This window comes from Neofelis nebulosa, chromosome 4 (genome assembly GCF_028018385.1).
Source record: "Neofelis nebulosa isolate mNeoNeb1 chromosome 4, mNeoNeb1.pri, whole genome shotgun sequence".
NCBI classification, from domain to species: domain Eukaryota; kingdom Metazoa; phylum Chordata; class Mammalia; order Carnivora; family Felidae; genus Neofelis; species Neofelis nebulosa.
Genome location: NC_080785.1, coordinates 18,848,327 through 18,875,658, shown reverse-complemented (window position 1 = coordinate 18,875,658; position 27,332 = coordinate 18,848,327). Strand labels below are relative to the sequence as shown.

Here is a 27,332-nt window from a genome sequence, read left to right as displayed (position 1 = left end):
CATGATAAAAGACCTCAACAAAGTAGGTTTAGAGGGAACATACTTCAACATAATAAAGGTCATATATTTAAAAACCCACAGCTAACATCATACTCAATGTTTAAAAACTGAGAGCTTTTCCCCTAAGGTCAGGAACAAGACAAGGACATCCACTTCACCACTTTTATTCAACGTAGTACTGGCAGTCCTAGCCACAACAGTCAGACAACAAAAAGAAATAAAAGCATCCAAATTTATAAGGAAGAAGTAGGCTTTCATCATTTGCAGATGACATATTACTATACACAGAAAACCCTCAAGACTCCACAAAAGAACTTCTAAAACTGATTAATGGATTCAATAAGGCCACAGGATACAAAATCAATACACAGAAATTTGTTGCCTTTCTACACACTAATAATGAAGCAACAGAAATTAAAACAATCCCATTTACAATTTCACCAAAAATAATAAAATATCTAGGAATAAACATAATTGAGGTGAAAGACCTGTACTCTGAAAACTATAAAACACTGATGAAAAAAACTGAAGATGACACAAATGGAAAGATACTCCATGATCATGGACTGGGAGAACAAATATGTTAAAATGTCTATACTACCCAAAGCAATCCACAGACTTAATACAATCCCTATCAAAATACTAACAGCATTTTTTTATAGAACTAGAGCAAGTAAGACCAAAATTTGTGTGGAACCACAAAAGACCCTGAAAAGCCAAAGCAATCTTGAAAAAGAACAAAAGTAAAGGTATCACAATTCCAGATTTCAAGATATACTACAAGGCTATAGTAATAAAACACTATGACTGGCACAAGGATAAACACATAAATCAATAGAACAGAATAGAGAACGCTGAAATAAACCCTCAAATATTTCCGCAATTTATCTTCAACAAAGGAGGTAAGAATATGCAATGAGAAAAAGGCAGTGTCTTCAACCAATGGTTCTGGGAAAACTGGATAGCTGCATGCAAAAGAATGAAACCGTACCACTTTCTTACACCATACAGAAAAATAAACTCTAAATGGATTAAGGACTTAAACGTGAAAACTGAAACCGTAAAAATTCTAAACTAAGAGAGCATAGAAAGTCTACACTAAGAAAACATGTGAGAACCGAAACCATAAAAAGTCTACACTAAGAAAACATAGACTTAAATGTGAGAACTGAAACCATAAAAAGTCTACATTATGAAAGTCTACACCAAGAAAGACATTGGCCATGGCAACATTTTTCTAGATATGTCTCCCGAGGCAAGGGAAACAAAAGCAAAAATAAACTATTAAGACATCAAAATAAAAAGCTTTTGCACAGCAAAGGAAACAATCCACAAAACTAAAAGATAACCTTCTGAATGGGAGAAGGTATTTGCAAGTGGCATATCCAATAAGAGGTTAGTATCCAAAATATATAAAGTATAAAGAACTGATACAACTCAACCCACAAAACAAATATTCAATTAAAAAATGGGTAGAAGACATGAACAGACATTTCTCCAACAAAGACATATAGATGGCCAACAGACACATGAAAAGATGCTCAATATCACTCATCATCAGGAAAATGCAAGTCAAAACCACAGTGAGCTATCCCGTCATATGTCAGAATGGCTAAAATCAACAATATGAGAAACAACAGGTATTGGCAAGGATGTGGAGAAAGGGGAACCCTTGTGCACTGCTGGTGGGAATGCAAACCAGTGCAGCCACTGTGGAAAACAGTATGGAGATTCAAAAATGAAAACCGGAATTACCATATGCTCCAGTAATTCCACTACTGGTATTTACCCAAAGAATATGAAAACAGTAATTCAAAAAGATCTATGCAGCACCCCTATGTTTATTGAAGCATTATTTTTAATTGGCAAGATATGGAAGCAACCCAAACATCCATCAACAGATGAATGGATAAAGAAGATGTGTGTGTGTGTGTGTGTGTGTGTGTGTGTGTGTGTGTGTGTGGCAAATCTTGCCACTTGCAACAACATGGATGGAGATGGAGAGTATAAGTGAAATAAGTCAGAGAAAGACAAATACTATATGATTTCACTAATATGTTCAACCTAAGAAACAAATGAACAAAGAAAAGATTTAAAAAAAACAGATTCTTAAATATAAAGAACTGATGGTTATAGAATGGAGGGGGGATGGGCGATATAAGTAAAAGGGATTAAGATTACACTTATGAGGAGCACTTAGTAATGTATAGAATTGTTGAATTACTATTGTACACATGATGCTAATATAACACTGTAGGTTAATTATACTGGACTTAAATACAATTTTTCAAAAGACAACTATGATTAATGTTAAGAGCTCTAATGGGGAAAGTAACCAATATGTAAGAATAGATGGGCAATATACGCAAAGATCTGGAAGCATTTAAGGAAGAATCTAAATGAAATGCTAAAAACCAAAAACACTAACAAAAATGAAAAATGCCTTTGATGGCCTCATCAGTAGTGGACTGGAAGTGGTCAAGGAAAGAATCAGTGAGCTTGAAGACAGGTAAGACCAACTCCCCAAACTGAAATGCTAAGAGGAACATGGAAGGGGAAAACAAAGAATATCAAAGGTCAGTGGGACAATTTTAAGAGATGTAAAGTACACATAATTGGAATACCAGGAGGAGGGGAAAAAGAACAGGAGCACAGAAAACATAAATATTTGTATTGTTAATGTGTTGTCAAAATATAAACTATACTTTGCTCATGCATCTGCATGCTTAGCAGTTAAAAGGTAAAATCTGGCAACTTTCATTCCATCTATAAACTTTTACTAAAGAAAATGAAAAGATCTTACCTTCTAAAATATCTTGCACACCTTATACTAAAAAATAGTGTGATTTTCTATCCTGTGATATTAAGTCTTTCATAATGAAAGTTTTGGGTCACTTTTTAATTTCCTCAAAACTTTCAGAAACACTTAACGAGATTTTTTAACTTTATAGAATGCAAGAAGATAGCCTCCTTGTACCTGTGCCTACAAGATGTCTATCATGGTTGTCAAATATCAAAACGCTGGTCTGCCAATAAACCACATTTTTGACATGTGGGAGAAGAATGTCCTCTAATTTGGAAGTAGTTTGAATGTGAGAATATAGGAAAGCACTACAGTAAAATAATTTACATTCTGTTTTCTCTCAAACTGTTTGATGATCTTTATAGAAGTACCAAGGACTGTAGAAAAGGATTCACTACGCCTGAGCTATTTGGTATTGTGTGTAGATTGTGACAAAAACTCAAACAGTGGGGGGGGAAATGACATGTGGGGGGAAAGAAGACTGACTCAAAACTCAAAGGTGTCACCAGAAGGGGCAGCCAAATGAAACAGCCATGAAAACTAATTTATTTGAAATCCACCTTCAGTTTAAGTTCAGATTACCCCTGTGCTTTAAAAACATTTACGGGGTGCCTGGGTGGCTCAGTCGGTTAAGCGTCCGACTTCAGCCCAGGTCACGATCTCGCGGTCCATGAGTTCGAGCCCCGCGTCAGGCTCTGGGCTGATGGCTCAGAGCCTGGAGCCTGCTTCCGATTCTGTGTCTCCCTCTCTCTCTGCCCCTCCCCCGTTCATGCTCTGTCTCTCTCTGTCTCAAAAATAAATAAACATTAAAAAAAATTTTTTTTAATAAAAATAAAAACATTTTCCCTGCAGGTGCCTGGGTGGCTCACTCAGTTAGACATTCAATCTTGATTTTGGCTCAGGTCATGATCTCATGGTTCATGGAATCAAGCCCCAAGTCAGACTCTGCACTGAGAGCACGGAGCCTGCTTGGGATTCTCTCTCTCCACCTCTCTCTGCCCCTCCCCTAGTTTCTGCCCCCCCCTCCCAAAATAAATATCAAATTCAACACCCAAAAAACTAATAATCCAGTGAAGAAATGGGCAAAAGACATGAACACTTTTCCAAAGAAGACATCCAGATGGCTAACAGACACATGAAAAGATGCTCAACATCACTCATCATCAGGGAAATACAAATCAAAACCACAATGAGATACCACCTCACACCTATCAGAATGGCTAAAATTAGTAACTCAGGAATCAACAGATATTGGTGAGGATGCAGAGAAAGGGGAACACTTTTGCCCTGCTGGTTGGAATGCAAACTGGTGCAGCCACTCTGGAAAACAGTATGGAGGTTCCTCAAAAAATTAAAAATAGAACTACCCTACGACCCAGCAATTGCACTACCAGGTATACAAGGATACAAAAGTTCTGATTCAAAGGGGCACATGCACCCCAATGTTTGTAGCAGCACTATCAACAATAGTTAAATTATGAAAAGAGTCCAAATGTCCATCAACTGATGAATGGATAAAGAAGATGTGGAATATACTTACAATGGAATATTACTCAGCGATCAAAAAGAATGAAATCTTGCCATTTGCAACAACATGGATGGAACTAGAGGGTATTATGCTAAGCAAAGTAAGTCAGAGAAAGATAAGTATATGATTTTACTCGTGGAAATGTAATAAAACAGATGAACATAGGGGAAGGGAAGGAAAAATAAGATAAAAACAGAGAGGGAGGCAAACCATAAGAGACTCAAATACAGAGAATAAAGTGAGGGTTGCTGATGGGGAGAGGAGTGGAGGGATAGACTAAATGGGTGATGGGCATTTGAGGGCACTTGTTGGGATGAGCACTGGGTGTTATATGTAAGTGATGAATACTAAATTCTACTCCTGAAATCATTATTACACTATATGTTAACTAACTTGAATTTAAATAAAATTTTAAAAAATGTTTAAGTAAAATAAAAAAAAAAAACAGTACACATTTTCCCCAAGTTTAACTTATGGTGACATCCAGTGTGCTTCAGTGTCTAACAACAATGAACAATCCAGACATGCAGAACCTACATGATGAATTTAAAGATGCAAACGGCCTGAATGCCAAAAAGCTAGTCTACTAGATAATAAGTGGATGGACATTTTTGAAGGGCTGGAAACTAATTCTTTACAGGTTGAAAAACCTGCTGTTGCTAGTAAGTAAAATCGTATTCCATGTTCAAACTCCTCTGTTGACGGGATTATCTAATTTGATGTCATTGCACTGGACTGCCACCAGGGACCAGTGTAAAGTGGGCTTGATAAGAGACCTGCAAGTGAGAGAGAACTTGACTTTGAATGTGTTCAGTGTTACCACTACACAGAAGAAAAGAGGGATGTCCTAAAGGCTGCAGGGAGTTCAGAGAGTGTTATCAGAAAAGGAAATACAAAATGCAAAAATACTCTATTTTATCATGGGACATAACCATATCATTGTTAATTTTTATTAAATATAGGAAATATCTATTAGCCTCATTATATTTACCTTCAACTTTTAAAAGTCAATATTTATGTGTCTTAAGAATACACAATAATATGGCTTATAAAATTTAAATATCCAACAAGGAGCTAAAATCTGTATCAGAAACAAAGAGATTAATATATTATTATCACACATACTATTTGTTTAATTTCTTCTATAAATTACTAATTGCCACTGTTAACTGCTCCAATTGTTTTTGCTTCATAGTGTTTATATATCAGAAAAGGAAATATAGACTGTTATATTAATTTTAAATACCTATTTTATATTTTACTGTTAAAATCATAATATATGTGATGTATAGCTACCTATTACATACTATACTTTTTTTTTGGGGGGGGGAGGGTCTGGGATGGCTGTGTCCTAGGTTGGCTGTCTACTATACATGTAGACAAACATCCTTCATAGATGTTTATATAAATATAAATATATATATTCAATTCTGAATTGTTTGACAATTATTGGATAGGTATTTCTACTGTCTACTGTTCTCTTGAAAGAGTGTAAAGGCTTCTAGGGGAAATATGTACAGGTATACTTCATGTCTGGATGAGACAATGGCAGATTAATTGAAAATAAGCTCATTTAAGCTAGCCCTTAAATGTATGAATGAGGTAATTGTCAAGAAGTAAAAACAAGTTTTGTTAATCTCTAAAAAAATCTCCATTTATGGGGCCCCTGGGTGGCTCGGTTGGTTAAGCATCTGACCTCGGCTCAGGTCATGATCTCGCAATCCGTGAATTCAAGTCCCGCATCCAGCTCTGCGCTGACAGCTCAGAGCCTGGAGCCTGCTTCAGATTCTATGTCTCCCTCTCTCTCTGCACGTCCCCCACTCACGCTCTGTCTCTCTCTGTCTCTCAAAGATGAATAAATGTTAAAAAAAAAAATTTTTTTTAAATCTCCATTTAGAAATTTTATGGTATACTCTCTTTTTTAGTGAAAATACCCGCACGAGCTCCTTCTTGGCTTCTAAAAAGATATGTGAGGTAGGAGAACTATACTTGATTTCTTCCACCTGACTACATTACTCCTTTCCCTCTGGCTTATGTGATTTTGATTTTGAGTTAAAGCAACAGGTAAAAGTAACTTTTTTATAACAATTGCTAATTGAAGTCTCCTTATATTCTCCATAGTATCTGTGACTAGGCCAGTGTTGTACGTAGCAGTGTTTACATGATGCATTTTGAAGCGTTGTGAGATTTCAGTATTCCCAAACTGTCCCCATTGGATGCCTTAAAATCTACAATTAGACATTTATTTCTCTGCATTTGTCATTGCATTATCTGAGTTTCTCTTTTTGAAAAGAAACATTTCTGGCATAAGGTAATTATTTAACAGTTTACAGTGGATGACTATCAAATGTGTTACTATCTGTAATAGCAGTTGGAGCACTGGCCACCTATTTTTTGATACTCGTACCTAAAACACATATAATACTAGCACCAAAAAACTGGAAAAAGAATAGATAGTGAATTCAGGGATAACAGATAAACTGTGCAGTTTTGTCTAAGCCAGGAATAATTATATCACCATTCCCCTTGGCAAGTTAGAAACAGTGACATGAACAACCATCTAAGCAGTGGAAGAGTAAGTATCTGAGGATCGACTGAATTTATCCAACAGAGGAAACATGGTCTGTACTTTCTTCCTTCCTCAACTCTTCTAAGAACTTGGTTTCTACTTAGCATAATGGGTTCTGTAGAAATATGTAGGCTCTCCTGCCCCAAAAACTTATAAAATTAGGTAAGATACCATCTTTAGGCATACCTGTACTTGGATCTAGAATTGATCAAACTAAAACAATTTTTAAAAATATATTAGTTATCATATCTATGGAAAGCAATCAAATGATATATCAAAATAGGAGAAAGTAAAGTGTTCGAGTTACAGGATGTGAATTCTAGACCTGCCCCTCCCTCTTATTAGCTACATGATCTTAAGAAAATAGTTTAACCATTCTGATTCCCTAATATTCCCTCTCTGATATAAGATAGGGATAACATTGGCCATCCTGCCTATATCATAGGACTGGTAAGATCTCCAAGTCAGGTAATAGCTGTAAGAATCCTTTACATACTCTGAAGTGTAATATACATTACATTACTCTTGATTAGATAGCTCGTGGTTGACATTGAAATCTGAGTACCCAATTTCTTTCAGCTCCCAAAATAAGATTCACAGGCTCAGCAAAGACCAACAAAGACAATTGGTAGAAACTGGTGAGAAGTCAATCCAGGAAATAATTCAGCCCAAGAGCACTGATTTGTATGGAAACTGTTTCAAAGTGACATCCTTCAAGTGTCCTATGAGCACACAAATTCCCAGTTGGACTGAGAAGACAAGGATCCCAAGAGAAGGTGTTTTGGGTTTTTTCTTATTGTTTCAGATTTTAATAAATACCAAGGTTGTTTTCACTGTATCATTAATAAATCCTATGAAGTTTGGATTATGAGAACTGCTTTTATAAACAGAGAGGATTAATAGCCATTTTATTCCTGATTCTGAAAAATATTTGCTTAATTTCTATATGAGTCTATTACAGAAAAAAATTATTTCAGTTTAATATAGCTTTGAAAAAAAACCTAATTGCCTTATTCCCAATACCCCCTTGTTATTGGTGTCCTTTTCATACTATAGAATAAAAAAGTAATGAACTGATACACATGACATGAATGAATCTCAGAATCATTGTGTTAAGTACAAGAAGACAGATACAGAAAAGTAAATGCTATATGAAATCTCATGTATATGAAATGCAAAGTAACTCACAGAGACAAAAAAAAAAAAACAGATAAGGGTTTCCTGGAGGAAGAAGGGATAGAGAAGAAGATGAAGGCAAGAATGGACTGGAAAGGAACACAAGGAATCTTTTAGGGTTATTTTCTAGGTCTTGATTGTGGTGATGGGTTTCACAGTTGTTTACAACTGTTGAACTACCAGGGTTTTAGTTTCCAGGGCAACAAGCTGGGTAGAGTTATCCTCTGCTGAGACGGCAAAGACTGAGGGCAGAGCAGCAATTCAGTTTAGACTTGGTTTTGAAATGCCTTTCAGACACTGAAATACAGGTACTAACTAAGCAGTTGGATAGGAGTCGAGTTCAGGGAAGAGGTCTGGGCTAGATGTACATTTGGGAATTTTCAGATAAAGATAGTACTTTAGGGTGTGAACCTAGACAAGACTTCTAAATGAGTACAGATAATAGAAGAGGGTTAAGGAGCAAATCCTTAAGAATTCCAGTACTGATCAGAAAAAGAAAAGAACCAACAAAAGAAGCATAAGGAGCACCTTGTGGGCTAGGAGGAAAACCAAGAGGATGTGTTGTGCTGGAAGCTAAGTAAGAAAGTGTATCAAAGAGGAGGCAATAATCAACTCAGTCTGATGCTTCTGATAAATGAAGTGGATTTACTTTTGGGTTTTACAACATGGAAGTATTATTCAGGATCTTGATCAGAGAAATTCCAGTAGAATGACAGAAGCATAAATCTAATTAAAGTATATTCTAAAATAGGAGAGAGAGTGGAGACAGGTAGTCTTCATGGAATTTTGTTGCAAAAGGGAGGGTTTTTTTCAGTGCCCCCCCCTCCACAGCTACTAAAAATTATGTTTTTCAGCCTCATTCAGCCTTTCCTGAGCTGAGCTGAGAGTCTCATCACTTACTGATTACATTATCTTACAGGCATATGTCCTCATAAATCTTGATGACATACGAATAAAAACTCTATAATTTTTTTTTTTTACTGAAGTCATTTCAGAGGGACTTGTCTTTAATTCTTTTCTGTTGCCCCTTTCTTTACAATATATACATTTAGAGCTGTACATTTTCCTCTAAATTCCTAGCTTCATTATCTGTTTATTACAGAAGGAATTCTGTCCTTTCCCCTTACTGAACTTACCAAGTGGGAAATGAGATGAATTCTGTCAGAGAATAGTGAGAGATCTAGGCAGACTTCTTCCGTTCTGGAAGAGTTCATATTTACTGATGAGCTATGGTACAAATACAGAGATTCAGCTGACTGAGAAGAGTAGGGGAGGAGTAAATTCATAATAAATCCTGGCAGACAGGTTTATATCCAAATTATTTCTTTGAATTTGGTAAACAAACAGTATCCAGTCTTCTATTTAGCTGGACCACCAACACCCAGAAGTGAGTCATGGTATTTCAGGCATCATTTCTGTTTCCTCAGAACATGATTTCCCTGCACAGATTCATATTATTAGCTGCCTATAAACATTTCATCTAGTGCTATCGCTGGACTCTAAATACTGGTCAATCCTAACAGCAAAAGGAAATCCAGTTATTGAAGCTGAGTGATGGATTTAAGAGGGTTTCTTATACTATTCTCTCTTTTGGGGGATATTGAAATTTTTAAAAATGAAGTCCAAATGTTTCTCTCCCAGGTATCAGTTGTGCCCTAGAAATCATACCCATCAATTTCCTCAGGGACATAATTCTAATGACTACCCTCTTTCTCACTTTCTCAAAATACAGCAGCATTCACTTTTAAATTTTTTTAAATGTTTATTTTTGAGAGAGAGAAAGCGCAAGCAGGGGAGGGGCAGAGAGAGGGAAACAGAGGATCTGAAGCAGGCTCTGTCCTGCTCTGAACAGTGAGATCATGATCTGAGCTGAAGTCGGACACTTAACCAACTGAGCCACCCAGGTGCCCTGCAACATTCACTTTTAATAATGGACGCTTCCATTTTTAAAAAGCCAAATTGTGAAAAATTCAAACATAAACAAAAGTAGAATATAATAATGAATCCACCGGTGCCCATGACCCACCCTTAGTAGTTATCGGCATCCTGCTATTCTTTCATCTGTATTCCCACTACTTTTTTTGTGTGTGCTATTTAGAGCATTTAAAGTATCTAAAGCATTTAGAGCAAGTTCAGCAAATCATGTCATTTTGCCCATAAATAGTTCAATGTAGGTCTCTAACTAAACTTTTTATTTTTTAACAAAGCATAACCTATCTCTTGCTTTTATTCTAAGTGTATTCTCCTTTTTCTTCTGTGGTCTACATACCACCTTAAGCATCCTAAGTAATCCTGCCACGTCCTTTAAAATGTCTACTAGTCTTCTTCAGGCTTTATTTGTGGTTTCCTTTTATCCCTTATCTCTCTTCCTGAGTACACTGAATTTTCAAGAAGTGTGTTGAAATGTACATGAAATAAAATGTACCATCTTAACCATTATGAAGTGTAAAGTTCAGTTTTGCTAAGTATATTCACATGGTTGTGCACACAATCTCCAAAATTGTTTTCATCTTGCAAAACTGAAACTCTATACCCATTAAGCAACTCCCCATATCTCCTTCCTCTCAGCTCCTGGCAAGTATCTACTTTGAGTCTTTTTGACTCTGACTATTCTAGGTACCTTATATTAAGTGTAATCAAGTATTTGGAAGACAAATACTTAGCATTTGTTTCACTTAGCATAATGTCCTCAACTTACATCCATGTTATAGCAGGTGTCAGAATTTCCTTCCTTGTTAAGGCTGAATGATACTACATTGTAGGTACATAGCATATGTTAGTTATCCATTCATCCATCAGTGGGCACTTGGATTGCTTCCACCTTTTTGGCTACTGTGACTAATACTCCTTCTATGAACATGGTTATACAAATAACTCTTTGAAACCTGCTTTCAACTCTTTGGGGCATATACCCCGGTGTAGAATTGCTGGATCATATAGTAAGTCTATTTTCAATTTTTGAGGAACCACCATACTGGTTTTCATAGTGACTGCACCATTTTACATTCCCACCAATAGTGCTCCAGGGTTCTAATTTCTTCACATCCTTACCAACACTTACTTTCTGGGTTTTCTTTGGTGGTAGTCTTAGTAATTGAGAGGGGAGATAAACACTTTTTTAAAACATTATACTAATTATCATAATTAAACAATTCCTTCATATCATGTAATAAAGAAGGGATTTCTAACATACTCTTCCCATGGTTTTTCCCATATCTCCATCCTTCTGTTTCCCAAGATGAGAAGCTTTGGAGTCACCACTGGTTCCTCTCTTCTCTCATCCCACATTAATTATTAGAAAAATCACAAAATACAGTAAAACCTTGGTATTGGAGCATAATTCGTTTTGGAAACATGGTTGTAATCCAAAGCACTCATTTCTCAAAGCAAATTTCAAGAACCATCGGCTCAGTTGTGATCATGTGACATTCGGCATCACCTACCACTCATATTGCAAGATACCGCTCGTTTATCAAGTTAAAATTTTATTAGAAATGTTCGCTCGTCTTGCGGACACTCACAGAACAAGTTACTCGCAATCCAAGGTTCTACTGTATAGGATTACATAACAGCAGGATCCTGTTAAAACAAATCTTAGATCGTGACACTCCTCAAAATCTTTCAGTGCTTCCCCATTTCATACTTAGTAAAATCAAAGTCTTTACGATGGCCTGTGAGGCCTCGTGAACAGAGTCCAAATTACCTAAGCTGCTATCTTATCTCTTTCTTCTTGATTCAATCTGCTGTGGCCACTTGTGCCATCTTGGTGATCCTTCAACGCACAACCATGCACCTAGCTCAGGGCCTTCACACTTACTCTTCCTCTTGCCTAGAATGCTCTTCCCTCTGGTATCTGCCTGACTCACTCCCTAACTCCTTTGACATGTCAGCTTCACAGGGAGGCCTTCCCTGAACGCCTTTTAAAAAAAAAATAAAAATCTCTCCCCTAAGAATTCTTTATTCCCCTCCCCAGCTTTATTTTACCTCATAAGTTTTATCCCCTGACGTATATTTTCCTTTTGATTTGCTTATTTTCTGACCCTGTAATTAAAGTATGAGGTCCAAATGGATAAGAATCTTTAGGTAGATCTTGGCACATAATGTTCAATAAATAATTGTTGAGTCAATTCAGTTCATGTATTTATACATATTTTTGTGGTTGCTCCACAGATCTGCATCACAACTTGAAAAGAAAAATGAAAGAATGTACTTCTTTCCAAAGCAAGACGACTGGCATAAATTGGACCGATGATGAGAAAAGAATCTACAGGGATAAAAGAATAGCTCAAACTCAAGAAATACTGCAGTATTTGCTCCCTATCATGGAAAGCACTAAAATTGTGCAAAACCCCCAGATAAAACAGATACTCAATCCAAGAACCAACTTCCAAATTCAACATCAGTAAGTCAATACAATTTTGTCATTCTCAGCTATTTATTACATTTTTGGTAAAGAAGGAATGCTTATTAATTCATTAAGAATTGTTAAGAAACAAACATACCCTCTTAAAAATGGCAGCTATATCACATTTGACAAAGGAACAAAAGCCCAAAGCCACCAAAAAACATTGGCTACGTGAAGGGAGTAGGTTATCGGGCCTTATTTGATTGTCTATTTGCATGACATTACTCATTAGTTTGAATCTATGAGTAAAGTATGCATGAATAAAGTGTGACCATAGCCTGACTTCAGATTTCTCCGATGTGTTTAAGCCCTATAATCCTAGGGAGCAACCAGAATTAGAAAAAATTAACTTGAGTTACTTCAGTTTATGGATATTCAGAAGAAAGCACAGAGGATAAGGCCAGATTAGGGCGCCTGGCTGAAGTACTTTCTATGTGCCACACACGATTCTATGTTTATATACACACATGCACATATTTTACATTCTACACGTAAGGAAATTGGGCTACAACGAGGTTAAGTAATTTGTCCAAGGTCACACAGCCAACAGGTAGCAGAACTGCTACGCTAGTTAGACATTCTGCTTTCAGAGTCTATCATCACTGTGCTTTGATATTTCTCTTTAAAATATAAATGATAGGGCACCTGGGTGGCTCAGTCGATTGGGCGTCTGACTGCTCTCGCAGTTCGTGAGTTCAAGCCCCGCGTTGGGCTCTGTGCTGACAGCTCGGAGCCTGGAGCCTGCTTCAGATTCTGTCTCCCTCTCTTTGCCCCTCCCCCACTCGTGCTCTCTGTCTCTCAAAAATAAATAAAAAACGTTTTTATTTTTTTATTTTTTTTTTTTATTTTTTTTTTTCAACGTTTTTTATTTATTTTTGGGACAGAGAGAGACAGAGCATGAACGGGGGAGGGGCAGAGAGAGAGGGAGACACAGAATCGGAAACAGGCTCCAGGCTCCAAGCCATCAGCCCAGAGCCTGACGCGGGGCTCGAACTCACGGACCGCGAGATCGTGACCTGGCTGAAGTCGGACGCTTAACCGACTGCGCCACCCAGGCGCCCCAAAAAACGTTTTTAAAAAAGTTTTTAAAATACAAACGAAAAACAGAAGATCAATATACTTAATATTCACAGATCACCTACACATCAGTGACAAAATGTGAGTATTTCGATAGGAAAATGAGCAAAGCCTATGAACCATAAATTCACAAAAGAAAAAAAATGGCCAACGAACATTTACAGTGTTTAATTTCACTTAAAGGAGTGCAAATTAAAACAATCATGAAATACTGTTCATTTTTGCCTCCAAGTGGAAGAATTCACTCACTGGTGATTGGAATATGAACTGATACAGAGGCTTGGGAAGGCAGTCCAACAATATAAATGAAAAATCCTCAATGTCATACATTCATTTTGACTAAAAAATTCCACTTTTAGAAATTAAACCTAATTTCTAAAAGGAAAAAAAAAACTAGGTAAGAGCTTTCTGAATGTTCAACAGAAGATTGCTGAAATAAATTATAGTATATCCATAAAATTAAATGTTATGTGACTATTAAATATTATAAGTACATATTAATTAACAGGGGATAATGTTCATGATGCATAAGTGAATAAGAGCTACAGAACAGCTTTGGTATGGTTGCATTTGTACACTACGCAAATACATTTAATGTGTGCATATTATACACAAACACAAGGATACCTAGAAAAATCTCTGGTAGCACATAGTCCCAACAATAATCATCTCTGGATAAAATATTGGCAGAGGATGATACTACTCTTTATGCTTTTTTTTTCTTAAATTTTGATTAATGCCTATTTCTTTATTATGTAATCAGCAAAGTCAAAAAATTATAAAAAATAGGCAACTGGTAACAGTTTTTAGTCAGATGGGATAGCTTATCACTGAAGGCAGTGCCTAACAGAAATTCTATCTAATGGATCAGTTAATATGCAAGAAACAGATAGCCTAGGCCTAGGCAAACAAGGGATCCATCACATATAATATCAGCAGACTCAAAAATCAGGAAACTAAGGGGGCGCCTGGGTGGCGCAGTCGGTTAAGCGTCCGACTTCAGCCAGGTCACGATCTCGCGGTCCGTGAGTTCGAGCCCCGCGTCAGGCTCTGGGCTGATGGCTCGGAGCCTGGAGCCTGTTTCCAATTCTGTGTCTCCCTTTCTCTCTGCCCCTCCCCCGTTCATGCTCTGTCTCTCTCTGTCCCAAAAATAAATAAAAAACGTTGAAAAAAAAAATTTTAAATAAAAAAAAAAAAATCAGGAAACTAATAACAAAATACAATGGACCTAGGCAAAGGTGACAACTAAGACATAGCTTGATTTTTTAATCATTATTTTCATGAGAGATTTCTTACATCCTTCAAACCCATAAATTTACTTAGTGTGGATTACCCTGAATCTAGAAGAGTAGATATATAGTAGGTTATACTAATTAAGAACTCTTTGGTTGAAAATAACAGAAACCAGTTTAAGCTAGATTAATCAAAAAGCATAAGGTAGGGTAAGAGGGAAGAGTTCTGGGAAAAAAAGACTATTTATGGAAATAAAGAGGAGAGAGGATTCAGCCAGGTCTCAGAAAAGGACTGACACTGGGGAATGGAAAGCTACCAGGGCTCTTTATCCATCGTCAGTCTCTGCTTTTCTTGCTCTACAAAAGTGTTTTCATACCTCTTACCCTCACAAATTTGCATCCTATAACACTTTAACTTACAAGACACGCTATCTTTCATTGCCAATTCTAAATTATAGGGAAAGACAATGTGGTTGGCAGCCATACCAGTGGGTTACAGATCAGACAGTTACAAATATGGCTGATGGAAGGCCTAGCTCTGTGGATCAAGAGGCAGTCCCCAGAGAAGGGCAAATTGTGCCTGGGGCAGACACTTCCCAAAAGTTTCTAATGTAGGTATACATGGATATAAGAAAGAGTACGAAAGTAGCAAGCAAGACCATTCTTAACAGATGGATTGACTGTATATTTAAATTATTTTTATAATTGGGGCAGCTGGGTGGCTCGGTCGGTTAAGCGACCAACTTCAGCCCAGGTCATGATCTCACAGTCTGTGAGTTTGAGCCCCACATCGGGCTCTGTGCTGACAGCGAAGAGCCTGGAGCCTGCTTCAGATTCTGTCTCCGTCTCTCTCTCTGCCCCTCCCCTGCTCACACTCTGTTTCTCTCTCTCTCAAAAATAAATATTTAAAAAAGTCCTAAAAAACTATTCTTATGATAATTAAATATTTTTTGTTCTTTGAACTTTTTTATGGCTGCCTTTCTCTTTTATATATACTTGGCCTGACTGGCTCAGCACACATACCCAGAGTAAGTGATTACTGAGTAAAGTGAGAATAAACAAAAAATGAGAAAAATCACACCTTTGTTAAACCACTTTACACCTCAATCCAGGTTTAGACTAGAGAGAGACTACTTAATGTATTTTATGGCAGAATTATCATATTAAAGAATGTAACATCTGAACATAGGGCTTGAACTTAAGTGGTCTGTTCTGTTCTTAACCAAAATGAATAGAGTCTAGTATATTAGCAAGACGATTTACGTCTCTTAACTTTACCTCCAGTCCAACACTGGTCAGAAGTCAGACATTCCACCTAGTAAAGATACAAATTCTTGTGAAGGATTATATAGATCAAGATGTGATTGGAGAGAGTTTTCACTTCTGGGAAGATGAAATCCCCTCTTTGGGATTCATACTGATCTTTTTCCTGACGATAGGAAAAAGCCAAGACCTATAGCAGTATACCAAGCACGTTCTAATAGGATAAATAAGTCGGTTTTTAGAGAAAAGTGGAATTTTAGAGAACATTTATTGTAACTAGATGTATAGGTAAGGCCCGGAGGCCCAGAGTGGCCATTATATCAGGAAGCCTGGGTCAGGGCAGGCATCTCAATAAACATATCCTCTGGGCATTCAGAAGTACAGGAACGGAGTACTTCTGAAAAATCGTGACCAGAAATGAAGACATAGATCATTCTCATAGAAATAATGGTGAAAGTTTTAAGGGAAGAGGAACTCACCAAAGAATTTAAAAATATGACTTAAGCTATCACAAATACCTAAGGACTACAAACACCTAGGGTACGTGTGGACAAAAACTCATGTATTTTATTTCATTCCTAGATTAAAGCCAGCTACTTTCATAAATATAAAGAGATACAGCACATCCTGGACACAACCCAGAAATCCCCGTTTTACAAGCCAAAGTAACCTTGTGGTAAGCTCTTCAGAGTGGCTCCAGTCTGTGTCCCAGCAGTCATTTGAAAGTTTGTCACCTCTCAAGGTGCCCAAGAAGAAGAAAAAACACTCTCAAATCAAGGCAACAAAGACTCAAGATGTGAAACCTCTCAGCAGCAAATGGGAGACTGCTCCCTCAAGTTTTGAGAAGGATGCAGATATCAAAGGAAAGAGTCTTCAAGCTGAAGGATCCAGTGACCAAAACTCTAAGCAAATAGCTCCACATCTAACTAGGAATAGGGATGAGCAACCAAATAGGAATTATGGACAACCTACTTCCGTTTGAAGTTCCAAAGGGACAAATAATTTAGCTTTATGCTACTCTGAAAACTGTGGATGAAAAATAACATATGCTTACATAGTAAAAAGAAAAGGAAAAGAAAGAAAAATGAGAAAGCCCTCCCCACCCCTCTATCCCTCCCCTTACACATACATATACTAAACTACAAACTCTAGATAACTCTTCTTTAGTGGGAACATCTTTTAGAGATTTAAAAAGAAATCCAAAGAAAATACAGAAAATTTAGAATTACTTATTTATATATAATTTTTGTCAAGATGGAAAAAAATCTATGAACTTTTGAATTCTCCTAAAACAACTTATGCATAAAACTCAAGAAAGGAATGGCATATACTATGACTTTAACATCCCTACAAGGCACCTTAATGAATCAGCAAACATCATTTCTTGATTTTCTGTTACGTCTTTAGTGTGCTAGAAACCACCAATGATATAAAAGACATTTCTCCCCAATGGAAGGTTATTGTATAATTGTACATATAAAGCACACATGACTAAAATAATTATAGAATAAGATAGTACATAGTGAAGTGCTAAGTTGTACATCTCCAATAATTAAAATACTATATATCAAAGGATGTTAAGTACACAGAGCAAAAGTGTGTCACAAAATAACACTGAAATGCATAGATTATGGTTCATAATAGTTCTTTTACTTCTCAAAGTATAGCAAAAATGTAAAAGATTAGATGTGCAGTTTCCTTTAGAGTGGACAAATGTACATCTCCAGCCACTCATTCATGGGAAAGCAAGTGGAGCATCTCACAAGTTTATCATTCATAAGACAGTGAGCACTGGTGGGATTCCTTGAGGACACTACAGAGAAACAGATAGGTCGGGCAAATAATAAAGATGGATGTGATAGTGAGAAAACAAGAGCCACAGGTCACCAATGGTGTCCATTACAGGGTAAGGTAAGCAGAATGAGGATCTGGTAGGTGAGATACATAAAAGTTACAAGCTACAAACCTAGCTCATGGTAGCAAGCCCAAACTAGGAAAATCTAAAGTTGGGTAGTCTACTCTCAACAATAATTCCAATAGCCAAAGGTTCAAGGAGAGCTCACTGGGATATTAGAAGAGTAGCTACTATGTTTTTGTTTTATTTTTATTTTTGTTTTGAATTTTTAGAGAAGGTTCACAGCAATACTGAGCTGAAAGTACAGAGATATCCCATAAACTTCTTGACTCCCACACATATATAGCCTCCCCATTATCTCCATTGTCCACCATTTGGTACAGTCGATCAACCTACACTGATAAATCATTACCATCCAAAGTCCCTAGTTTACCTTAGAGTTTTACTCTGGGTGTTGTATATTCTATGGATTTGAACAAGTGTCTAATAAAGTATATCCACCATTACAGTATCATACATAGTTTCACTGCCCTAAATATTCTCTCTTCATATTCATCCTTCTCTCCCCACTAACTCCTGGCAACAACTCATCTTTTTACCGTCATTATAGTTTAACCTTTTCAAGAATATCACATAGTTGGAATCATATAGTATGTATGTGGCCTTTAAGATTGGCTTTTTTCACTTAGTAATATGCATACAAATTCTATCATGGCTTAACAGCCAATTTGTTATAATGCTAAATAATATTCTATTGTCAATAAAATTTATAAACCACTAGCAATAAAAACTAAGAAAAAAGAAACAAATTACTAATATCAGAAATGAAAGAGGGACTGATCCCATAGACATTAAAAGGTTAATACAAGAATATTATGGAGGGAGCCAAGATTGCAGAAGAGCATAGAAGTTTTTTTTTTTTTTTGCATCTCACATCCATGAAATAGAGCCAGATCAACACTAAACCATCCTGCACACCTAGAAAACTGATTTGAGGATTAACACAACAATCTGCACAACCTGAACTACAGAACTCAGCAGGTATGCACAGCAGAGAGGTGAAATGGGGGAGAGAGAAGCCACGGAGGGCAGGGAGCTGTTGTTGCTTTCAGAGAGCGGACAGAGATGGGGCGAGAATATGGGAAAAGCAGCCCCCCCAAAAGCAGCTGGAGAGAAAGTGGAAAAGTGGAAACAGCCACAGGGACTGAACTAAAAAGGGAGAAAGGAGAGGGTTTAAATTCCATTAAGACTGTATAAACGGGGAGCACAGAGTCTGAAACTCTTCAGCTTGATACCTGGTGGTGCTCTGGTGGGAAGAGTGAATCCCCAGGAGCATAGTGGGTGGGGTCTAGGAGGTTCTCGGGCCACACAGGGAGAAGTGATTCCACTGCTGGAAGGACATTTGGTAGAGGCTCTATGGCCACCCGGTCCCAGCAGACCCCAGATAACAAGCCACATTCACTGGTGCTAGAACAAGGTCATTAAGGGTGAAGCCTGCTGCCAGATGTATGTTGTGATTTTCCATAATCCCTGAAATGCTGCTACTACACAATCACGAGAACATTCTTGGGGGTGGGCTGGCACCCAGCCACAGTCTCTGGGCTTGGGCAGCAGCACAGTCCTCTGTGGGTGTGGCCAGCACCCAGCCATTGCTCAGTGAAACACTCACCCCCGGAGGATCTGAGCGGGTCAAAGCCACAGTCCCTCAGAAGTGAGGGGTCGAGAAACACAGCTGCCTCTGAGATAAAACTCAGGAGGGAAGTGCCCTGGCAACCTGACAGCTTGGTCACGGTGTAAAAGCGGGGAGTGGATGGAAGCTGGAAACAAATGATGGGTGTGCAATTGTTGATTGAGGAGAATAGAGTTCCGATACTGGAGACTGGGTGGCTGGGTATGCCATTTTCACCACTCCCGCGCATGCACGTACACACCTACAAGTGCCACAATAATCCACCCCAGTAAGCTAAGCAGCGCCACCTAGTGGAGAACAGAGCCATTACACTAAGCCCTGCCCAACTGGGCCAACCTCGCTCTTCAGGAACACCACCAGTCTCTGCGCCTACTTAGTTTGTGGACTATCAAGGGCTTCACAGTTTGACTTCTACAGGAAAACGATGTAATTTCAATTGTATTTCAGTCTGCTAACCGGTCCATCTATTCCATTTTTTTCTTTTTTGTTTTCTTTTTCTTGAATACAAAAAGAAAGTTTTTATTTTCAATTTTTATTAAAAATATTTTGCTTTAATTTTTTCTACTATATTTTTTACCTTTTTGTAAAATTTTCAAATTCTGTTTTACTTTCATCATTTCATTTTATTCTCTTTCATTGTATTTATTTTCTGAAATTTTCAAACTTTTCTTTTTTTTCTTTCCCTTTTTTCTCTAATCTATCAAGCTCCTTTCAATAGCCAGACCAGAACACACTTAGAATCTAGCATCATTTATTTTATTTGTGTGTGTGCACTTTTTAATTTTTTTATTTTAATTTTTACCTTATCAATTCCTTTTCTCCCTTCAAAATGACAAAACAAAGGCATTAACCCCAACAGTAAGAGCAGGAAGAAACAACAACCAGGGACTTAATCAACACAGATACAAGCAAGATGCCTGAACCAGAATTTAGGATCACAACAATAAGAATACTGGCTGGGGTCAAAAATAGATTAGAATCCCTCTCTGAAGAGATGAAGTAAAAACTAGTCAGGATGAAATAAAAAACGCTATTGCTGAGCTGCAATCTCGAATAGATGCCATGGCAGTAAGGATGGACAAGGCAAAACAGCGAATCAGCGATACAGAGGACAAACTTATGGAGAATAATAATGCAGAAAAAAAAGGGAGACTAAAGCAAAAGAGCACAATTTAAGAATTAGAGAAATGAGTGACTCATTAAAAAGGAACAACATCAGAATCATAGGGGTCCCAGAAGATGAAGAGAGAAAAAGGGGTAGAAGAGTTATGTGAGCAAATCATAGTGGAAAACTTTCCTAACCTGGGGAAAGACACTGACATCAAAATCCAGGAAGCATAGAGGACTCCCATAAGATTCAAAAAAAAAAACTGACCATGAACAAGGCACATCATAGTCAAATTCACAAAATACTCAGGCAAGGAGAGACTCATGAAAGCAGCAAGGGAAAAAGTCCTTAACCTACAAGAGAAGACATCCGGTTTGCAGCAGACCTATCCACAGAAATTGGCAGGTCAGAAAGGAATGACATTATGTATTCAATGTGCTGAATCAGAAAAATATGCAGCCAAGAATTCTTTATCCAGCAAGGCTGTCATTCAAAATAGAAGGAGAGATTAAGAGTTTCCTAAACAAAAATTAAAGAGTTTGTGACTACTAAACCAGCCCTGTAAGAATATTTAAGGGGCATTCTCTGAGGGGAGAAAAGACAAAAAAAAAAAAAAAAAAAAAAAAAAAAAGACTAGAAAGGACCAGAGACCACACCAGAAACCCTAACTCTACAAGAAACATAATGGCAATAAACTCATAACTTTCAGTACTCTCTCTAAACGTCAATGGACTAAATCCTCCATCAAAAGACATAGGGTAACAGAATGAATAAGAAAACAAGATCCATCTATAAGCTGTTTACAAGAGACCCACTTTAGACCTAAAGACACCTTCAGATTGAAAGTAGGGATAGAGAACCATCTTTCATGCTAATAGTTGACAAAAGAAAGCCAGAGTAGCCATACTTATATCAGACAATCTAGACTTCAAAATAAAGACTGTAACAAGAGATGAAGAACAGCATTATATCATAATTAAGGGGTCTATCCACCAAGAAGACCTGACAATTGTAAACATTTATGTTCCAAACGTGACAGCACCCAAATATATAAATCAATTAATCACATACGTAAAGAAACTCATTGATAATAATACCATAATAGTAGAGGATTTCAACACTCCACTTACAGCAATGGACAGATCATCTAAACAGAAAATCAACAAGGAAACAGTGGCTTTGAATGACACACTGGACCAGATGGGCTTAACAGATATATTCAGAACATTTCATCCTAAAGCAGAATATACATTCTTCTTCAGTGCACATGGAACTTTATCCAGAACAGATCACATACTGGGACACAAATCAGCCCTCAACAAGTACAAAAAGATCAAGATCATACTATGCATATTTTCAGACCACAACGCTATGAAACCTGAAATCAACCACAAGAAAAAATTTGGAAAGATAGCAAATACTTGGAGACTAAAGAACATCCTACTAAAGAATGAATGGGCTAGCCAAGAAGTTAAAGAGGAAATTAAAAAGTACATGGAAGCCAATAAAAATGATAACACCACAGCCCAAAACCTCTGGGACGCAGCAAAAGCAGTCATAAGAGGTAAGTATATAGTAATCCAGGCCTTCCTAAAGAAGGAAGAAAGGTCTCAGATACACAACCTAACCTTATACCTTAAAGAGCTGGAAAAAGAACAAATAAAACCCAAAAAACAGCAGAAGACAGGAAATAATAAAGATTAGAGCAGAAATCAATGCTATCGAAACAACAACAAAAAAAGGTCAGATCAATGAAACCAGAAGCTGATTCCTTGAAAGAATTAACAAAATTGATAAGCCACTAGCCAATCTGATCAAAAAGAAAAAGATAAGAACCCAGATAAATAAAATCAAGAATGAAAGAGGAGAGATCACAACCAACACAGCAGAAATAAAAACAAGACAGTATTATGAGCAATTATACACCAATAAAATGGGCAATCTGGAAGATATGGACAAATTCCTAGAAACATATACACTACCAAAACTGACACAGAAAGAAATAGAAAATTTGAACAGACCCATAACCAGTAAAGAAATCATATTAGTAATCAAAAACCTCCCAAAAAACAAGAGTCCAGGGCCAGATGTCTTTCCAGGGGAATTCTACCAAACATTTAAGGAAGAGTTAACACCTATTCTCTCGAAGCTATTCCAAAAAATAGAAATGGAGGAAAACTTCCAAACTCTTTCTATGAAGCCAGGATAACCTTGATTCCAAAACCAGACAAAGACCCCAATAAAAAGGAGAACTATACACCAATTTCCCTGATGAACATGGATGCAAAAATCCTCAACACGATATTAGCCAACCAGATCCAACCATACATTAAAAAATTATTCACCACAACCAGTGGGATTTATGACTGGGGTGCAGGGCTGGTTCAATATCTGCAAAACAATCATTGTGATTCATCACATCAATAAAAGAAAGGACAAGAATCACATGATCCTCTCAATAAATGCAGAGAAAGCATTTGACAGAATACAGCATCTTTCTTGATACAAACTCTTAAGAAAGTAGGGATAGAAGGATCATACCTCAAGATCATAAAAGCCATATATGAAAGACCCAATGCTAATATCATCCTCAATGGGGAAAAACAGAGCTTTCCCCCTAAGGTCAGGGACAAGACAGTGATGTCCACTCTTGCTACTGTTATTCAACATAGTATTGGAAGTCTTAGCCTCAACAATCAGACAACACAAAGAAATAAAAAGGCATCCAAATTTGCCAAGAGGAGGTCAAAGTTTCACTCTTCACAGATGACATGATACTCTACATGGAAAACCCAAAAGATTCCACCAAAAAACTGCTAGAACTGATCCATGAATTCAGCAAAGTTGCAGGATATAAAATGAATGCACAGAAACCGGTGCATTCCTATGCACCAACAATGAAGCAACAGAAAGAGAAATCAAGGAATCGATCCCATTTACAATTGCACCAAAAACCATAAAATATCTAGGAATAACTCTAACCAAAGAGGTGAAGAGCCTATACACTGAAAACTATACAAAGTTTATGAAATAAATTGAAGAAGACACAAAAAATGGAAAAATATTCCATGCTTCTGAATACGAAGAACAAATATTGTTAAAATGTCAATACTACCCAAAGCAATCTACATATTCAATGCAATAACTATCAAAATAACACCAGAATTCTTCATAGAGCTAGAACAAACAATCCTGAAATTTGTATGCAACCAGAAAAACACCCGAATAGCCAAAGCAGTCTTGAAAAAGAAAACCAAAGTAGGAGGCACCACAATCCCAGACTTCAAGCTGTATTACAAAGCTGTAATCATCAAGACAGTATGGCAGTGGCACAAGAACAGACACTCAGATCAATGGAACAGAATAGAGAACCCAGAAATGGACCCACAAACGTATAGCCAACTAATATTTGACAAGCAGGAAAGAATATCCAATGGAATAAAGATAGTCTCTTCAGCAAGTGGTGCTGGGAAAACTGGACAGCGACATGCAGAAAAATGAACCTGGACCACTTTCTTATACCACACACAAAAATAAACTCAAAATGGATGAAAGACCTAAATGTAAGACAGGAAGCCATCAAATCCTCGAGGAGAAAGCAGACAAAAACCTCTTTGAATTTGGCTGCAGCAACTTCTTACTCAACATGTCTCTGGAAGCAAGGGAAACAAAAGCAAAAATGAACTACTGGGACCACATCAAAATAAAAAGCTTCTGCACAGCAAAGGAAACAATCAGCAAAACTAAAAGGCAACCGACAGAATGGGAGAAGATATTTGCAAAGGACATATCAGATAAAGGGTTAGTATCCAAAATCTATAAAGAACTTATCAAACTCAACACCCAAAAAATAAATAATCCAGAGAAGAAATGGGCAAAAGACATGAATAGACACTTCTCCAAGGAAGGCATCCAGATGGCCAACCGACACATGAAAAAATGCTCCACATCACTCATCATCAGGGAGATACAAATCAAAACCACAATGAGATACCACCTCACACCTGTCAGAATGGCTAACATTAACAACTCAGGCAACAACAGATGTTGGCAAGGATGTAGAAAAAGAGGATCTGTTTTGCACTGCTGGTGGTAATGCAAGCTGGTGCAGCCACTCTGGAAAACAGTATGGAGGTTCCTCAAAAAATTAAAATAGAGCTACCCTACAACCCAGGATTGCACTACTAGGGATTTATCCAAGGGATACAAGTATGCTGTTTTGAAGGGGCACATGCACCCCAATGTTTATAGCAGCACTATCAACAATAGCCAAAGTATGGAAAGAGCCCAAATGTCCATTGATGGATGAATGGATAAAGATGTGGTGTGTGTGTTGTATAACACACACACACACACACACACACACACGTTATATAACACACACACACACACATACATATATATATAACACACACATACACACAATGGAGTATTACTCCGCAATCAAAAAGAATGAAATCTTGTCATTTGCAACTATGTGGATGGAACTAGAGGGTATTATGCTAAGCAAAATTAGTCAGAGAAAGATAAATATCATATGACTTCACTCATATGAGGACTTTAAGATACAAAACAGATGAACATAAGGGAAGGGAAGCAAAAAAAAAATAAAACAGGGAGGGGGACAAACACAAGAGACTCTTAAATGTGGAGAACAAACAGAGGGTTATTGGAGGGGTTGTGGGAGGAGGGGGGAAGGGCTAAACGGGTAAGGGGCATTAAGGAATCTACTCCTGAAATCACTCTTGCACTATATGCTAACTTGGATGAAAATTTAAAAAATAAATAAAAATTAAAAAATATTATGAACAACTCAGTACCCACAAATTGGATAACCTATATGAAATAGACCAATTCTCTGAAAGAGACCAATGACCAATTCTGCCAAAATTCACAAGAAGAAATAGACTAGCCAAATAGGCCTATATCCATTAAAGAAAAGGAATCAATAAATAAGTTGCCAAAAGAGAAATCACTAAGACCAGATTAGACTGATGAATTCTACAAAAATTTTAAGGAAATCTCTATAATTGCTAACAAAAGATAGAAGCAGAGAGAATATTTCCTAACAGTGTATGGAATGAAAAATGGTACCACCACTTTGTAAGACAGTTTGGCAGTTTCTTACACAACTAAACATACTCTTACCATACAATCACACTCCCTGGTATTCACCTGAAGGATTGAAACTTATGTCCACACAAAAACTACTGCAGATGTTAATAGCAGTTTCATAAGTGCCAAAAATTGAAAGAAACCAAGATGTCCTTTAGTAGTTGAATGGTAAATAAACTATGGTACATCCAGCCAATGAATTACTTAGCACTAAAAGGAAATGAGCTATCAGGCGATGAAAAGACATGGAAGAACCTTAAATATTTATATTGCTTTTTATTTATAAAAATAAATGAAGGTGTCTATTTTCATCCATTACAGGATAGCTGGTAATGCATTAACTCACTCTCTATAAACTAAAGCCAGACCATCTATATGAAATAATTGATTTCAGGCAATATATGGTGAATAGCACAGGACTGAAATGCTTGTGAGAAGGAATATATGGGATAAACCCTACATTCACTCCAACTTTCTCCCTTAGAGTCATTTTCTAAACTGTAGTTCAGAGAAGTGGAACCCAACAGTCTTACTGACCAGACTAAATAGAGATCAGAGTTTGAACCTGCTGCAATAGCTGAAATTTGGAGGCAGGGTACTGAAGAAGAAGAAACCACAGAAAAATAGCCCCCAAAATCTATGTATAAGTTCTCCTCAGGTCTTTGACCATATCCAAAAATGATTATGTAAAAGCAAAAGTATGGTAAGCAAAGTAGGAAAGAGTCCTGGAAAGACTCTTCCCAGGAGTTTCAACTCAACCAGAGTACAGAAACCTTAGTGAGCATCCCCAACATTGAATTGGAACCAGAAGAACTATGCCCTGTGAATAAAGACCATGCATAGGAGCAAGGGCTACATCCTAGGACTAAAGACAAAACTGGAATAGAACATTCTAACAAAGATTCAAATAGAACCCCAACAAGATAATCTGCTAGTAATATAAATTCTTTCAAAACAAAACTATTCTTTAGAAGATAACAATAGTCCAGCCCTTCTATAATGTATCAACACCATGTCTAACATGTAATTAAAAATTAGGCAACATTAAAAAAGAAAGGAAAAGTGACCAATAGTCAAGTGAGAAAACAGACAACAGAAGCAGACCCAGAGATAATCCAGTAAATGGAGTTAACAGAAAAGACCTCAAAATGATCATTTAAAAATTATACAGGAAAAGGTAAACAAAACAATGAAAACATGGAGCATTTCAACACAGAATTAGGCTTTATTTTAAGAAATAAATTGACATTCTAGGGGCGCCTGGGTGGCTCAGTTTGTTAAGCATCCTACTTTAGCTCAGGTCATGATCTCACAGTCTGTGAGTTCGAGCCCTGCATTGGGCTCTGTGCTGACAGCTCAGAGCCTGGAGCCTGCTTCGGATTCTGTGTCTCCCTCTCTCTAACCCTCCCCTGTTCATGCTCTGTCTCTCTCTGTCTCAAAAATAAATAAACATTTAAAAAATTAAAAAAAAAGAAATTGACATTCTAGAACTGCAAAATATATCTGAAATT

At 37.2% G+C, this 27,332-nt stretch overlaps 1 protein-coding gene across 10 annotated transcripts in view; it reads left to right on the top strand.

Moving 5' to 3' along the window:
- Positions 1-18,419, top strand: part of AGBL3 (AGBL carboxypeptidase 3) — a 73,020-nt gene extending 54,601 nt beyond the window's left edge. For 8 of the 10 annotated variants that reach the window (XM_058724200.1, XM_058724197.1, XM_058724198.1 and 5 more), the window contains 4 exons: positions 6,257-6,305; positions 7,480-7,676; positions 12,247-12,478; positions 16,636-18,419. In XM_058724200.1, the coding sequence (XP_058580183.1) occupies positions 6,257-6,305; positions 7,480-7,676; positions 12,247-12,478; positions 16,636-17,035 (878 nt within the window). In that variant the 3' untranslated portion in view covers positions 17,036-18,419. The remainder of the gene's footprint in view (positions 1-6,256; positions 6,306-7,479; positions 7,677-12,246; positions 12,479-16,635) is intronic. The other 2 variants (XM_058724205.1, XM_058724206.1) reach the window with 1 other exon arrangement.
- The last annotated feature ends 8,913 nt before the right edge of the window (positions 18,420-27,332 follow it).